The 14,078-nt window shown below is 55.7% G+C and overlaps 4 protein-coding genes across 4 annotated transcripts; 2 read left to right on the top strand and 2 right to left on the bottom strand.

The window, feature by feature from the left end:
- Positions 1-1,643: 1,643 nt before the first annotated feature.
- CTHT_0059800 (metalloendopeptidase-like protein) lies at positions 1,644-5,327 on the top strand (the record flags this gene model as incomplete). Its single annotated transcript, XM_006696235.1, has 1 exon — positions 1,644-5,327. The coding sequence occupies one exon, from the start codon at positions 1,644-1,646 to the stop codon at positions 5,325-5,327; it is 3,684 nt and encodes a 1,227-aa protein (XP_006696298.1).
- Positions 5,328-6,812: 1,485 nt separating this feature from the next.
- Positions 6,813-8,361, top strand: CTHT_0059790 (uncharacterized protein; the record flags this gene model as incomplete). Its single annotated transcript, XM_006696234.1, has 2 exons — positions 6,813-7,241; positions 7,330-8,361. The coding sequence occupies 2 exons, from the start codon at positions 6,813-6,815 to the stop codon at positions 8,359-8,361; spliced, it is 1,461 nt and encodes a 486-aa protein (XP_006696297.1).
- A 239-nt stretch (positions 8,362-8,600) lies between these two features.
- Positions 8,601-9,522, bottom strand: CTHT_0059780 (uncharacterized protein; the record flags this gene model as incomplete). Its single annotated transcript, XM_006696233.1, has 2 exons — positions 8,601-9,317; positions 9,388-9,522. 2 exons carry the CDS (start codon positions 9,520-9,522, stop codon positions 8,601-8,603), a joined length of 852 nt encoding a protein of 283 aa, XP_006696296.1.
- Positions 9,523-11,102: 1,580 nt separating this feature from the next.
- Positions 11,103-13,145, bottom strand: CTHT_0059770 (uncharacterized protein; the record flags this gene model as incomplete). The annotated part of the gene is made up of 2 exons (XM_006696232.1): positions 11,103-12,303; positions 12,373-13,145. The coding sequence occupies 2 exons, from the start codon at positions 13,143-13,145 to the stop codon at positions 11,103-11,105; spliced, it is 1,974 nt and encodes a 657-aa protein (XP_006696295.1).
- Between the last annotated feature and the right edge of the window lie 933 nt (positions 13,146-14,078).

The raw sequence follows: 14,078 nt of genomic DNA, 5'->3' as shown, positions 1-14,078 counted from the left end.
CGTTGCAAGCCCCCCACAGTTCTAGCATTCCTGTCAACCTTCCTAAGGGTCCTAGACTCTCTCAAGATCGGAGATAAGAAATGAAACTCTCCCCGGAAGACGCCACCCCGTCCTCAAATCAGCCTCAGACGATCTCAAATGTCAGACCAGAGAATAAATCGTAGTCGGCAGAGTCAACGTCAAGAGCTCACCCGCAAGACCCCATCACGCATCTCGAGCCGCCGTGGTGGGTCCTCTGCCGCTGGCTGGCCGTCAGACGCGGGCCGCGACGACACGTGCTGTGCTGGGAGGTGGGGCTTGGCATCTTAAGTTGGTACCACATATGCTCTATGCTTCGCAGTCTTCACTCTCTAAGATCAACAGCTCTGTCTTGTTTGTCTTCAAAATCAAAGAAAGGCTGTTAAGCAAGACCATTAAAACTAGAATTCCGTACATATCCGTTTTTCTCCTAATCTTCTTCCTTTGGATCCCGTCCCCCAAAGTCAGCCAGCCAAAGTACCTTGCCTTCCCTCCCTCATATCGAACCTCCCCCCCTCCCATTGGCTACCCGCCCACCACACACACGGCCGGCCGCATGCGCAGCAGCCCACCCTCCCAGCCAATCATGTCACAGAGCGTGCCGACCTCCCAGCGCTTAATCTGACTTCGGGCCAACTTCATCGTCTGCTTTGGACGGCGACTGCTCCACGATGGGGATGTCTGCAGCGAAGTGATTGGTGATGGCGGGGGAAGCCGGTTAGAGGGGTCTGGTGTTAGCTGGAGAATTAAGGTGTTTAAAATCATGTGTACCTGTATGTAGTCGGGCCGTGTGAGGCGATTCGAGAGGAGGGAGCTCTTCGGCTTGTCGTGAAGAGAGAATTCCATTCGGGTTCGGGGAGAAGGACGACACGACGCCACGAGCAAGAGGCGTGTTTCGACCTGGTGCCGGATTTCTCTCCTCTCCTCTGGATTGTGTTTTCCTACTCATCACTTTTGTTCTGTCCTACTATTGTCCCTCCCCTCTCCCTTCTTTGTTCTCGTGGCGCGGGGACAGTCAGGCCAGCAAAGTTGGTAATCCTATTGTCATTGTCATTGTCGCTCGCTCGCTCTCAATAGCCTTAAACTATTCAATACCTGAGGAAGAGTCTATTGTCCCTCGTTCATCCAGTCGTTCATTGTTTTTTTCTTTTTTTTGTGATCTCATTCCACGAGGCTGCAAAAGAACTTGAACTGAACAACTCTATTTTCGGAGCGGGAACCGACTTTGCCTTCAATCCTTCTAACTTGGCGCCACTCCTTTGACCTCGAGCCACACAGCAAAGAGCCAGTTCATTGGGCTGCTGTCGCCACGCGCAGAAGTCGAGTCATCCATCGATCGACCACGTCGTCTACCAGCTGGCTGACTGACTGACTGTCTGATTGTCTGTCTGACTGATTAACTGACGCAACACTTCGATGTCATTGCCTTACGCAATGAAGGCTTGAAGTCGTTCGCTCGCTCGTTTGGGCTCCAATTCTATCATTCTACCTACCAAATTTCCCTTTAAGAACTCCACGGTTCCTAAAAGGTTCATTTACCTACACACTTGGATACCCAAATAATCAAGATGAGCGCCTACAACTACAGCAACACATACCTACAGTCAACAGCGACACCCATGACAATGCTCCCCCCACCACCAAACATCCTGGGCGCCCCCCCCGCCCCGCCATCACCCTCCAACTACCCCGACGAAAACAACTCCTCCGTCAACTCCAACAACAACGACAAATCCGATTGGGAGGACTGGACCGACAACGAGATCATCACCACCGTCAACAGCCCCCGAACCAACAATACCAGCCCCCAAACTCCCCAACCCCCTCTACCCCCTACTAGAGGACAAGGACAAGGGCAAGTCCAAGAAGAGCTGCCCGCGACACCAACTACGCCCTGGCCAACGATCATGTCCTCCCCTTCAAGGAATACCAACGGCACCAACTCCCCAATCTCCCTCCGCGGGATAAATAATCCGACTCTGAAGAGGCTAAGGTCGAGACAACGCCAAAAGGCGCAGAATGCCCGGGCTGGGATCAAGCTTGTCACCGACCTCTCCAAATTGCAACCCCCTTCCCAACAGCAACAGGGCATGCGCACGGGAAAGTTTGTGGATTTGGCTGCGCTGAAAGCCCTCGAGGGACGGCGCTCTCCCCTCTCAGGGAGCGACTACTCCGCGAAGCGGGCAAGTTATGCGAGTTGGATGAAGCGAAGGCCTACATACAAGAGCTCACAAAAATCCCTTGGTGTTGAGGCGAGTCCTGCGACGGGGACACCCAGCGCAGCGACGGCTGATTTGAGTCCATATGAGAGGAGGATTCCGATAGGCATTGAAATCCCCCCTGGCCAGGAAGTAGTCGTCAGCCCGGAGACGGCAGTAGTAGAGACACCACCTGATTTGTTTCCGCGGTATCTACAGGCTAGACAGCAACAGCAGCAACAGCAGGTTCAACTGCAGGTGAAGGACCAGAGGGTTGTGGTTCTGGGACAAGTGGGGATGGGAATGGGCATGGGCATGGAACAGAGGGGAGTGATGAGCCCTGAGGAGATGCCCAAGTCGTGCTGGTCGCCGGATACCGAGGATATGGTTTCGCCTCAGTCGGTCGTAACGGAGAGGTCGCCGCAGGAGGGGTTGATGGAGAGGGTGTTTGGGAATTTCCCTTTTCCGAATAACACCACAACCGCGACGACCACACAACCGACGCAAAATGCCGCAAAGACTCTCGCAGGAGAGATCTCTCCTCTAACCCCTGATGACAATGCAACACTTCGCTCACCAATCTACGACGAAGACGACGACACGAACACCCCCGTGACACTCTTCGAAGAGGATGGCCAAAGTCCAGCAACCACGCGGCGCAGGTCGCTGCGCGCAATGGCCGCTAATAACAACCTAACCATCAACATCAACCGGCAGCGGTCGGGCACAAGTGGGAGTGCGGATACGGCGGCGAGGTCGCCGCAGGGCTGGTGGGATCAGATTAGGAGCCCCTTCTTTGGACCGCCAACGCCGGTGTATTTTCCGGGGCAGGGCCCGAGTCAGACGCAGATGCCGGCACAGGTCCAGGCGCAGGTGGCGGTGAGTGTGACCGGGAATGGAGTAGACACGAGGGCAGAAGATGAGTGGTGGAAAGATGATGACAAGAAGAAGCAAGTTTCGACAATGTTTGAACGCAAGGAGGGCTCATCGAGCAGGACCGGGACGCCGTCCTTGGAGAAGGAGACGCTGAAAGCCCGTCCGCCGCCGCAGATCGTCGTAGAGGACCACTCGTCTAGTGTCCCAACACCGGGCCCAACGCCAATGCAAGAGCCGCCTTCGTCCTCAGAACTCGCAAAAACCGCCGCTCTCTCCCATCCTCCAGAGAAACCACCCACAACAACAGCCTCCCCCTCCGTGCCCTCCCCAACCCCCTCCGACCTTCCCCCTCCGTACTCCCCCCCACGCCCTCAACATCCTATTCCCCGCTACCGCCTCATCCCCCTCCCCTCCCCTTCCCCTTCCCCTTCCCCCGGTCTCGCCGACCAAACAATCTCCTCTCAACGCGCTCCCGGCCTCGGCCTGCGCGGCGGGAACGGCCAGCCCGACAATCTCTCCGACATACCCCTCACACCAAACGCAGGGCCTACGGCGCCGGGGGCGGCTTATTATCCAGGTGTGTTGCCTGACCGTCCGCAGGGATCGTTCGTTCCGGCAGAGCAATCTCCTTTGGCAGATGTGCGTGTCAATGGGCGCGGGCCATGGCAGAGCGCCGAGCGGAAGAGGAGGAGGCATGAGAAAGAGGATGCGGTGGCGTATCGGGCGGGGAGGATGTGGCATGGACGCGGGTGTTTCCCTCTTCTAGGGGGTTGCTGCGGGCTCGGGAGGCCGGGACGGGAGGGGAGGAAGAGAAGGAGGTTTTGCTGTTGCGGGGCGCTGTGCTGCTTGCTGGTGTTAATGGTGATTATTCTGGGGGTTGTATTGGGAACGGTGGTGTTCAAGAAGAGGGAGAAAGAGGAGGAGTTTGGGCCGTGGAGGTGGGTGAACCTGACGGATTTCCCGGCTATGCCTGTCGGCAGGGTGACGGTTGTTGGACCGGAGGAGGAGATTCGGACAGGGTGTGTGCAGCCATCGACGTTGTGGTCGTGTGCGATACCCAAGGAGGAGGCACAGGCGGGGTTGGCACTGGGGTTTGAGTCAACCAAGCCGGCGTTCGTATTTGAGATTGAGGTTGATGAGGGCGAGGAGCAGGCGTGGAACGTGCCTAATGGCGAGACGCCTACGCCGGTGCCGCTGCCTGCTAGCACCAGCACGACATCGAGAATTTCTTCGACCGGCTTCGCTACCGTGACGAGAAGTTTCAGCAGCTCCAGCACGAGAGCTACCTCAACAAGCGCGGCCACCGACGACAACGGCTCCCTCGTCCGGCGCCAGCAAACAGCGACCTCCCCCGGCGAAGGCGAAACTTTCATCCCCTCCCCTCCGGCACCGCCCTTCCAAGAAATCTTCTTCCTCGGCAACACCACCGACGGCGTCGTCTCCCCTGACAAGGGCGGCGAGCCAACCCCTTTTTACATCACCCTGCTCCGACCTAACACCACGACCCCTGATTCTCCATCCCTTACCCGCCTAGCCCGCCGCCAAGCAACCACCTCCTCGTCCCCCTCCTTCGGCGACGTCATCGACGCCCTGATGCCCCCTCCACACATCAACCCCGACGGGACCGCCGCTCCTCCCATCTTCTTGCCAACTCCCCAACGTCAACCCCTTCGTCTCTTTGATCGTGGTTTGCCGACCGAGCGGTTTGCATTCTATTCGTACTTCAACAAAACCATCTACGTCCGTGAGATTGGCGAGAACGGACCGAGCCCTGACCGCGCAGACCTGAACGGAGGGTGTCTCCGTGAGGAAGCGAAGTGGGTTGTCGCGTGGCACGAAGTACGTATCAAAGTCGAGATCTGGACGCGGAGGAACGCCACTGCGAGACTCGTCAATGGTGCGCGGGTTGGGTCCATCACGCCACTTCCGGCGACTCTGAACGAGACGGAGGTAGAGAAGATCGAGAGTACGCAGCCCGGCACGGCGCCGTATCCTGTAACAGTAACGTTGGATACGCATGGCGGTGAGGTAACTCGGAAGATTGTGTTTGCGAGGAGGATTAGTGAGGACTTGAAGATTCAGCTGAGCGGGGTGAAGCTGATCAGGAATGAGATGAATAATACGGGGGATTTGGTGAACCCGGGCGCGTCAGAGGATGCGAACCCCAGCTTTGGAGGGTTCGATGGCGGCACTGGAGGGTGCAGATGTACGTGGAGGAATTTCATTGATAATTGATGGCAGCTGAGGAGGACCCCATTATGATATTGGGAGCTGGGCTCCGAGGGTTGAGAAAAAAGAATTAGTACCTATATAGAGACCGTGTGCATATATCTTTGGGATTGCATGATGGCACTCCATTGCATTGATAAGCACGTACATAGAAGATCGAGATTAGAATATTTAATCACGAAATGCAGATATCATGATGCTCATCGTCCACTCTTTCCTTGAGTTTCGAGGCCCCAGATGAGGCAGGCGGCCTTGAAACCCCTCCACCAACTGGGGTTTGAGTTTTCGTTTATCTTTCTTTCAAGTAGCACCTGCCATAACCCTTATGTATGAAACCTTTTTTTTCTTGGCAACTTTAGGCAAACTGAGCACGTGATGGATGCCTGGGGAATCAATGGAAGAGGAATGGGCACTTGCCATTTCACTTGTACGATCTCTACGTTTAATGACAGGACATCCATAAAACTTACTTGTTCCATAGGTCTGATGGTGAACTACATTCATTTTTCATTCTAAAATGCCCTCGTTAGAATCTTTGAGTCTGCTTAACTAAGCCCCATCGAGACCAATGGCATTGTGTTGAGGATCTCTGTCCTATCCAGAGGGTGTGACGCGCAGCGTCCTGATTAATCAGCCAGAGTTTGGATGATAGGAGGGAAATAAATAAATTTGTAGCTAAAAACTCGACCAAAGCGGTAGCTGGCCAGCGCGTCTCCTCGGAGCTTCCGAGTACTTTATGTTTTGCTAGGAACCCAATTCGATGCACCTGTTTTACGTCCCGTTCGCCATTTGGGTCGTATGCTTGCAGGGCGGAAAACATAACTTATATACATAGTCGCCACTGCATAGCTTCTGGACCACGGTTTTTTGCTCCCATACTAGCGACGTGAGTCGCAAACTTTCGACCACATTTTGCCTATTGATGACTAACCCATGATCACTCACGCACATGGATGTTTCATCACAGAGGGCTGCCGTGTTCACTGGAAAATTTTGTGGATATCAATGTGGCACATTGGAGTGGTGGGTTTCGAGCTGGCTGCATGGAAGGCAATAGATACTCGACAATGTTCAAAAGATATGACACCTTGCAGCTTTGAACGCCTTGCAGCTCGAGTGTTGTTTGTTTATTTCAGGAGTGTTGTCAGGGGAAATAGGTACTCACGAAAGACGCCAAGCTAGACAGTCGGCGACAGCTGTCAACAGCTGTCGTGACCAACGACAAATTTGACTGATGGTAAGAGCCCGGAGCACCTTGATGGTCTCACATCCATCAACACCCATCTCGCTCAGCTCATTTAATAAATTATCGCCGCCTTCAGCTCACCTACAGTTGAGCTACCAGCTGTGATGTTATAACTATATACGCGTCTATTAAGGCAGCTCAACTACCATAAACACCAACCTGATTGCAATAGAGCTGGTTTACTCCTAACATCATCTCCTGGTCGTCCATGAACCGCTCATGAGACCGCCAAGTAAACACTCACCATGAGAAGCTTTATCACCAGGCTTGCCCCCAGGCTAGCCACCCGTATACCCAGGAGATATTACTCCTCCGACCCGCGCGACCCGTACGGGCCGTTTGACAAGGCCCCAGTTGTCGACCCTCCCGCGCCCGAGACCCTCGTTACTCTGGCCATCGAAACCTCATGTGACGATACGTGCGTGGCCGTACTTGAGAAGTGTGGCTCGGCCGCGCGCCTACTCTTCGAAAAGAAGGTCACTTCCGATAACAAGATCTATGGCGGCGTACACCCAGCTACGGCCGTCGAGTCTCACACCGCCGCCGTTGCGCCCCTCGTTCGCGAGGCCATCCGATATCTTCCCAACCGCCAGCCAGGCAAGCGGTCCTTTCAGTATAGAAAGATGACCACGGGTGATATAATCGCCTTTAAGAGGCTACCCGACTTCGTCACAGTTACCCGGGGACCAGGCATGCTCTCGTCCCTCTCCGCCGGGCTGACCATCGCCAAAGGCCTCGCCGTCGCCTGGCAAGTCCCCCTAGTCGCCATCCACCACATGCAAGCCCACGCTCTCACCCCTCGCCTGGTCCACGCCCTCCGCCAGCCCTGGCCCAAAACCACCCCAACCAAAAGCCCCTTCCTACAACCCCGACTTCCCCTTCCTCACGCTCCTCGCCTCCGGGGGGCATACCCAACTCGTCCTCTCAAACAGCCTAACCTCCCACACCATCCTCGCTGACAGCCTGAACATTTCCGTCGGCGACATGCTGGACAAAGTCGGGCGGACCCTCCTGCCCCCCGACATCCTCGACGCCGCCAACGACGTGATGTACGCCGCGCAACTCGAACGCTTCGCCTTCCCCGTCCCCGACCCAACCCCCTCCAACCCCTCCCCTAAACCAGACTACTCCTGGTACGAAGTACCCCCGACCCGCGCCGACGAGATCAAGCTCTTCTTCCCCCCTGAGCCCTACAAATGGTCCCTGACCCCGCCCCTATCTCAATCCCGTGACATGGCCTTCGACTTCTCCGGCTTGGGAGGCCAAGCGCAGAAGATCCTAACCCAAGACCCCAACCGGCCGCTGGAATCCATCCCCATCGAAGAACGCCGCGAGCTGGCCCGCGGGGTAATGAAACTCGCCTTTGAGCACCTCGCTTCCCGCGTGCTCTTCGCCCTGCAAGACATGCGCGGCGCGGTCCCGCACAGGTCCAAACAACACCCGAGTAACCTTCAGGCGGCCAAAAAGATTGGCACGACCCGCGCGCGTAATATCCGCACCTTGGTCCTTTCCGGAGGAGTAGCGAGCAATGCCTTCCTGCGCAAAGTGCTACGGGATATGCTGGACGCGCGGGGGTTCGACGACGTGGAGATTGTTGCGCCACCGCCGCAGCTGTGTACCGATAACGCGGCCATGGTGGCGTGGACGGGCATGGAGATGTATGAGCGGGGATGGCAGACGGCGTTGGATGTATTGCCGGTGAGGAAGTGGCCGTTTGATCCGGCGCAGTCGGGAGGGGGGATCATGGAGATTGGCGGGTGGATGGAGTGGATGCCTCAAGGGGTTGAGTTGTAGAGGATATGGAGGAAGGGGGAGGGGGGTTGGGGGTGAGGAGGTTGTAGGATATTGTAGAGTAAGGTATGTGAGAGAGAGAGAGAGATAAGAGGAATGATATATACCCACTGTACATTACGGCACTCAAGTCATCACGATGGTCATCAAACCAGTGTATATTTCTCCCATCCCTACCGACGCCAGCCGATCCCATTCATGTCCGATCCCACGCCCATTCTTCCCGCCCTTTCCCCCCCTCCCTAAAACTCGCTTGTAACATTGCTAAACTCCCCCTTCTCCAACTTCGTCTTCCAAAACACCGGGTTCGTATCGGTAAACCCATGCTTTACCCACCCGCTCTCCTTGACATGGTACAAGTTGATATAGCCACCGCTATACGCATCACGGTGTGTCGCGGCAAGGATACTCCTGCTGGCCAGATCCAGCGCCTCCTCCGTTGTCAGATCGTACCTATACTCCGCATCCAGCACACCATACGCAAACGTCTGGCCCGACCCAACACAGAACAGATTCCCTGCCAACCGCGTCCCATCCGAGTCAATATAATACAACGCCGGCCCCTCCTCTTTAGTCACACCAGCGCACATCGTTCCCATGCTCAACCCCATCCCCTTATACTGATACACCAGATTCGCCAGAATCTTCGACGCCGCGGCGACCGAAATCCGCCTCTTATGCCTCAGCTCATGAAGCCGGCACTGCATGCCCAGCCACGCGAGCCAGTACTGGCAGTCGGCGGCGCCGCCGGCCATGGTGCCGAGGAGCTCGGAGTTGATTTCGATGACCTTTTTCACCGTCTGCGAGGCGATCCAGTTACCCGCCGTGGCGCGCGAGTCGGTCGCAACGATGATGCCCTCTTTGAAACGGAAAGCGAGGGTCGTGGTGCCGTGCGCGATCTTGATGGGGCAGGACGGGTTCGAGCGGTCGTCGGTGACCGCGCGGAGCCAAGCTGAAGGCTGGACAGGCCGTTAGTATCACCACTGCTTTCTTGAGGGGAGCCGAAGAGAGAGAGGGAGGAGAACGTACGTGAGTGACAGGAGGCATGGCAAACTTGAGCGACAGAGGCGGATTGGTGGTGACCAGATCCTGCTGTTCGAGCTCGTCGAAGAGCTCGGTCTGTTGATAGGCAGGGCGGCTGTACTGCGCTACGATCTTGTCCATTTTGATTTCGGTTTTTCACGATCACCGATCTCGAGTCCGTAAATTCTCAAATTTCGAGCTGGAGTGCGGGCGGCGACCGCGATGGCAGGGAGTTGGTAGAGGGGACCGTAAGGTTAAAGTAGGAGCTTGGGTTAGAGGTCTGGGTTGGAGTTGGATGGATGTCGGTCGTTGGATTGGAGATCCTCGTCGATTGGCCAGGCAGCCCCAGCAACGCGTTTTCAGCCGCCGCCTGCTTGCCTGAGCTGGAGGGGTGCCCCACTTTGATTAGGATGGAGGATGGAGGGGCTGACCCTAACCCTGGATGAAATATCACCTCACTGCCCCTCATCAGGGCCTCAATAACTTCATATCACGTTTTAACAGAGGAAGAGCCGCTCTGGCAGTGACCTTTTTATTCCCCCCCCCCTTTTTTTTTCTCCTTACCGCCCATGCTACCAATTAAACTATCTACCAAGCTAAGGTAGTAATCACTAATAAGTAGTGTCATGACGAATGCAATCCTCGCCTCACCATCACAAAATGACTTTAAAGCCTGAGAGGAAAAAAAAAAATATAACAGACCAAGTCCGATAAACCGGTGGGTATTACCGTGCCATAGACCCGTCCTCGTCCTAATAAAACAACAACCCGGCTGTTCCATCCGAGCAAGAATATAAGTGTCTCAAAAAGTCCAAAAAAGCCACCAACCAGCCAACCATACCGATAATGAGTACCTGACCAGACCGATCCGACCAGACCAGACCAGACCCAGGCCTAATAAGAATCGAAGAAAAAAAAAGAGCAGCAAACCAGTTTCATCATTAGTACAGACAACACAGAAAAAGAGAAAGCCAACCAAAACCCGTTCCAAACACCGCAGCCAATGCATCAAGTATTCCGTCCATGAAAAGAACCATAATAAAAAAACAGACCCTAACGCGCCATCCATGATGTGAGTCAAAGTTCTTTTTTTGATAACCGCCATCCCAGCCAACCAGTCCAGTCCAGTCCCCCAATAAAGTATGCGAACAAAAACCAGGGCGGACAGAGGCCTATGTTCGCCGCCATGCCGATGAATGAGTGAATGAAAACGACCTTAATGATGATCTGAACGCCCTCGGAGAAGATTCGAATAAGAATGGGACTTCCGCGGGAAAAAATGTAAATAACTGTCGCGGGTGTTGTCGTCCGCCGAGTACATCGTCCAAGCTCAAAGGGGAAGCATGCAGCCGACTAGGTACGTAGTCAACCGGAGAGGACGCTTTTCAGCCGTCGGCATCATTTCACCTTGTCCCCATTGCTTAATCACTCAGCTGCTGTCATGATTGTACAACACCAGAAAAACTCCTCGGGTTACGCCGTAGTCGCGGGGAGTCAAAGGCTGCATCCTCCTTCTGCTGGAAATAAAACCGTCGGACGTTAGAAAATCACCATGCGCGAACCACTCGGAGAAAGAGATAGAGAGGGGGAGAGAGAGAGAGAGAGAGAGAGAGAGAGAGAGAGAGAGAAGGAAAGGAAAACGGTGAAGAAAAAGAAGGAGGAGGAGGAAGAGGAGAAAGAGAAGAGGAAAGGGAGGGGAAGAGTGAGGGCGGGGAGATAAGCTACTCATAGTATTCTTCGTAGGCATCATTTCCGCCGCCCCAACCGACGTTCCAAATGATGTAGAGGATATCCCGGGCAGTATTTACCATATTGGTGATGCGCTGGAAGAAGCCGCCGCCATCATTCCTGTTCTCCTCGTCTGAGTCACGCTCAAAGTTGTACAATGGCCGCATGATGCCCGACTGCGACCGTCGCACGCCGCCCATGTCGCCCATACCGCGGGCGTCAGCCAGGCCGACAGCAGATGACGAACGGACCAAATGACCAGCGCGAGCCCCGTTCAGGGGCTCAGCAGCACGGTCAAGACGAAGCGCAGATGAGCTGCGACGCAGGCCCGAGCCGGAGCTCTCGGCCAGGGACGACGAGCTGGGGATACGGTTGAGTGAGGAGCGCGAGCTGCTCTTCTTGAGGACAACGGAATCAACATCGTCTTCATCGTCGCTGTTGGCGAAAAAGATGCCTGACTTCTTGGACGGACGGAGCGTCTCCTGCGAAGACGAGGGCGACAACACCGGACTACGATGCACTGTAGCCGACGGCTCGGAATCATCCTCGTCCTTGAGCGTGGTCGAGGGCAGCATGGCGATGGTCTTGCTCTCGCCGTTGGGCGGGCGATGGCTAGACCGGCGTTTCGGAGTCGGCCAGCGCTTCTTCGGGTTGAGCCGCTTCATCAAGAGACCACCCTCACGCTCGTCGTCGGAATCGTAGTCGTAGTACCGCGAATCGTAGTAATCGTCATCGTCGTCGCCCTTGATATCGACTGCGATGCACTGTGTGACCTGCTCATTGAAGTGGATGTGCTTCTTCTCACCTGCAGGCGAGGCGATGCCCGAGGTCTGCGCCGACGGGAACGGACTGGTGCCTTCGTGGCTATCACTCGGCGAGAAGGGGTAAGCGCCATAGTCAGTAGTAGAGCGTCCAAGTCCGGGCCTCTTCTTGCCCTTCCTCCCCTGGGCCTTGGCCGCGGCGGCAGCCTTAGCCACTAACGTAGAGTTCGATAGAGACTCCTGCAGAATGATTTCGGACATGCTCCGCTTCTTCAGGATGGGCTTCGTGATGAACGGGCCCGACTGCGACTCGCGGGCACTGGCTGAGCTTGTCGATGACTGCTGCTCCTTCGATTCCTGCGGATCCCTCCTGTTCATGAACGTACCGGTTTGCAGGGGGCCGTAGAGCCAGCCCACATCGGCCTCCTTGAGCCTGAGAAAAAAAAAATTTAACACTTGCTCCAGGCAGAAAAAATAAAAGGAACATCCAACAAAAACTTACCAGTTTAACTCAAGCGGGTTCACCGTCTTCAAATTGTTCTTGTTCTTCCACCACGTCCTCCAGGAGGCGTTCTCCAGCCGAGCGGCATTAGCGTAGTCACCCCTTCTCGACACGATGAACTTCCACGACATCCACAGCTCCTCCTCACGCCAATTGTGAGAAAGGTAGTCCACATGGCGCGACGGCTGAGGGCGAACGGCAATATCGTCTTCAGCCCTCTCCTTAAGATCTGGGGTTAAAGGCATGATTCGCATCGGCACCGGCGCCGGGGAGGTTGTGCGCTCTTCATTATCCGTCGTCTCACTCTGCGGCGAATTGCCGGCGTTCTGGGGCTTCGGCTGCCTCGAGCGCCCCCTCATCTCTATCTCGCTGTCTGACTCGGTCGTGGCCGATGAATCCTGGTCTCCGTCAAGGTCGAAGCCACCCTTGTGAGCCTTGTGGCTGTCGTCTGAATGCTTCCATCCGCCGTGGTTGCGCGGGGAGCTGGCCCGCTGACGGCGCGGCGGCGGCGACTTCGTCCTCGACTCCCGCATTTTCTTAGAGGCTTCCAGACGCAGGTCGCTGCTCATGTCGGCGACCTCCAGGCGCAAGTTGCTGAGGTTCGAAGTTGAAGAAGAGAGATGGAATCCCGAACGCATTCCAGTGCTCAGTCGAGGCTGCGATTGAGAACGGCGCAATCCTCCCAGATGCGAAAGATTGTCGTAAGAGCCGTCATTATACGACCGGCCTCGGTCGAAGTGAGAGTCGGCCAGCTGTCCGCCGGCCCAATCCATGGTTGCTGTTGTTCAGTGGGGGTTGAAAACGAGAGACTCGCCAGTTGTTGTCAGAGTGAAAAGGTCAAAATTTTTGGAGTTTGGAAAATAGATGTTGTTGAGAGAACGAAGACATGGAACGTGCGGGTGATGGAGACTTTCACTCAAGGTTTGTTCCCGGAGCAGCCTTTCCGAGTTTCGAATGGCGGGTTTCGCTTTTCAGGTTCGGGTTTGGGATTGGATCTGGTGCTGGGATCTGGGATCTGGTGACCAGCGTTGTGAACCTCAGCGCTCGTTTTGAACCCGCGCAGCGACCGCCAGGCTGAGATGAGGTAAGAGTCAGATAGAGAGCGAGGTGTGCGCTTCTGTTGCTTCTGGTCCTGTGGTTTGCCGTAAGAGCGTAAAGCGGTTGGCCGTTCGCCAGTAGTCAGTGATCATGACGGTATATGGTTTGCACGGATGCAGCCTGAGTTTGCGGGTTCGCAGAGAGTTTGTAAATTGAGTTCTGGCAAATGACCTCTGGAGTGGGAGATCTGGGCCTTGTGGCCGTGGCCGGCTGCGCTGTGGCAACCCTGACAGCCCTGACAGCCCTGGCGCCCCCAGTTGTGGGATTTGCCGAGTCTAATTGCAACGCCGGCGCCGAGAATTTGGAGGCGGTCAAGCACCCAGTTGCAGCACTCTGACTTCAGCTGCAGGTCACCGGTACAGACATGCAGACCGGTGTTGCAGCGCCCGAGAGCCTGCCAATCTGGGAACGAGCGCGTGAGAGGGGTTGCCGCGCTGCCGTCGGCTGACTAGCAATTAGTACTGGATGGAATAGTGGTGCAGTGCGGTTCCAGTGGGCGCTGCGATGACAGCGAATGCTTTCTGGAGTTGCAGTGGGCGCGGTGGGCGCGGTGAGAGTGGGCTAGGGCGTGTGGGGGTGTCCGTGGACGCGGGCATGGGCGTGGCCAT

Source organism: Thermochaetoides thermophila (assembly GCF_000221225.1).
Source record: "Thermochaetoides thermophila DSM 1495 unplaced genomic scaffold scf7180000011821, whole genome shotgun sequence".
Classification (NCBI taxonomy): Eukaryota; Fungi; Ascomycota; class Sordariomycetes; order Sordariales; family Chaetomiaceae; genus Thermochaetoides; species Thermochaetoides thermophila.
This window is presented reverse-complemented; position numbering and strand designations above follow the sequence as displayed.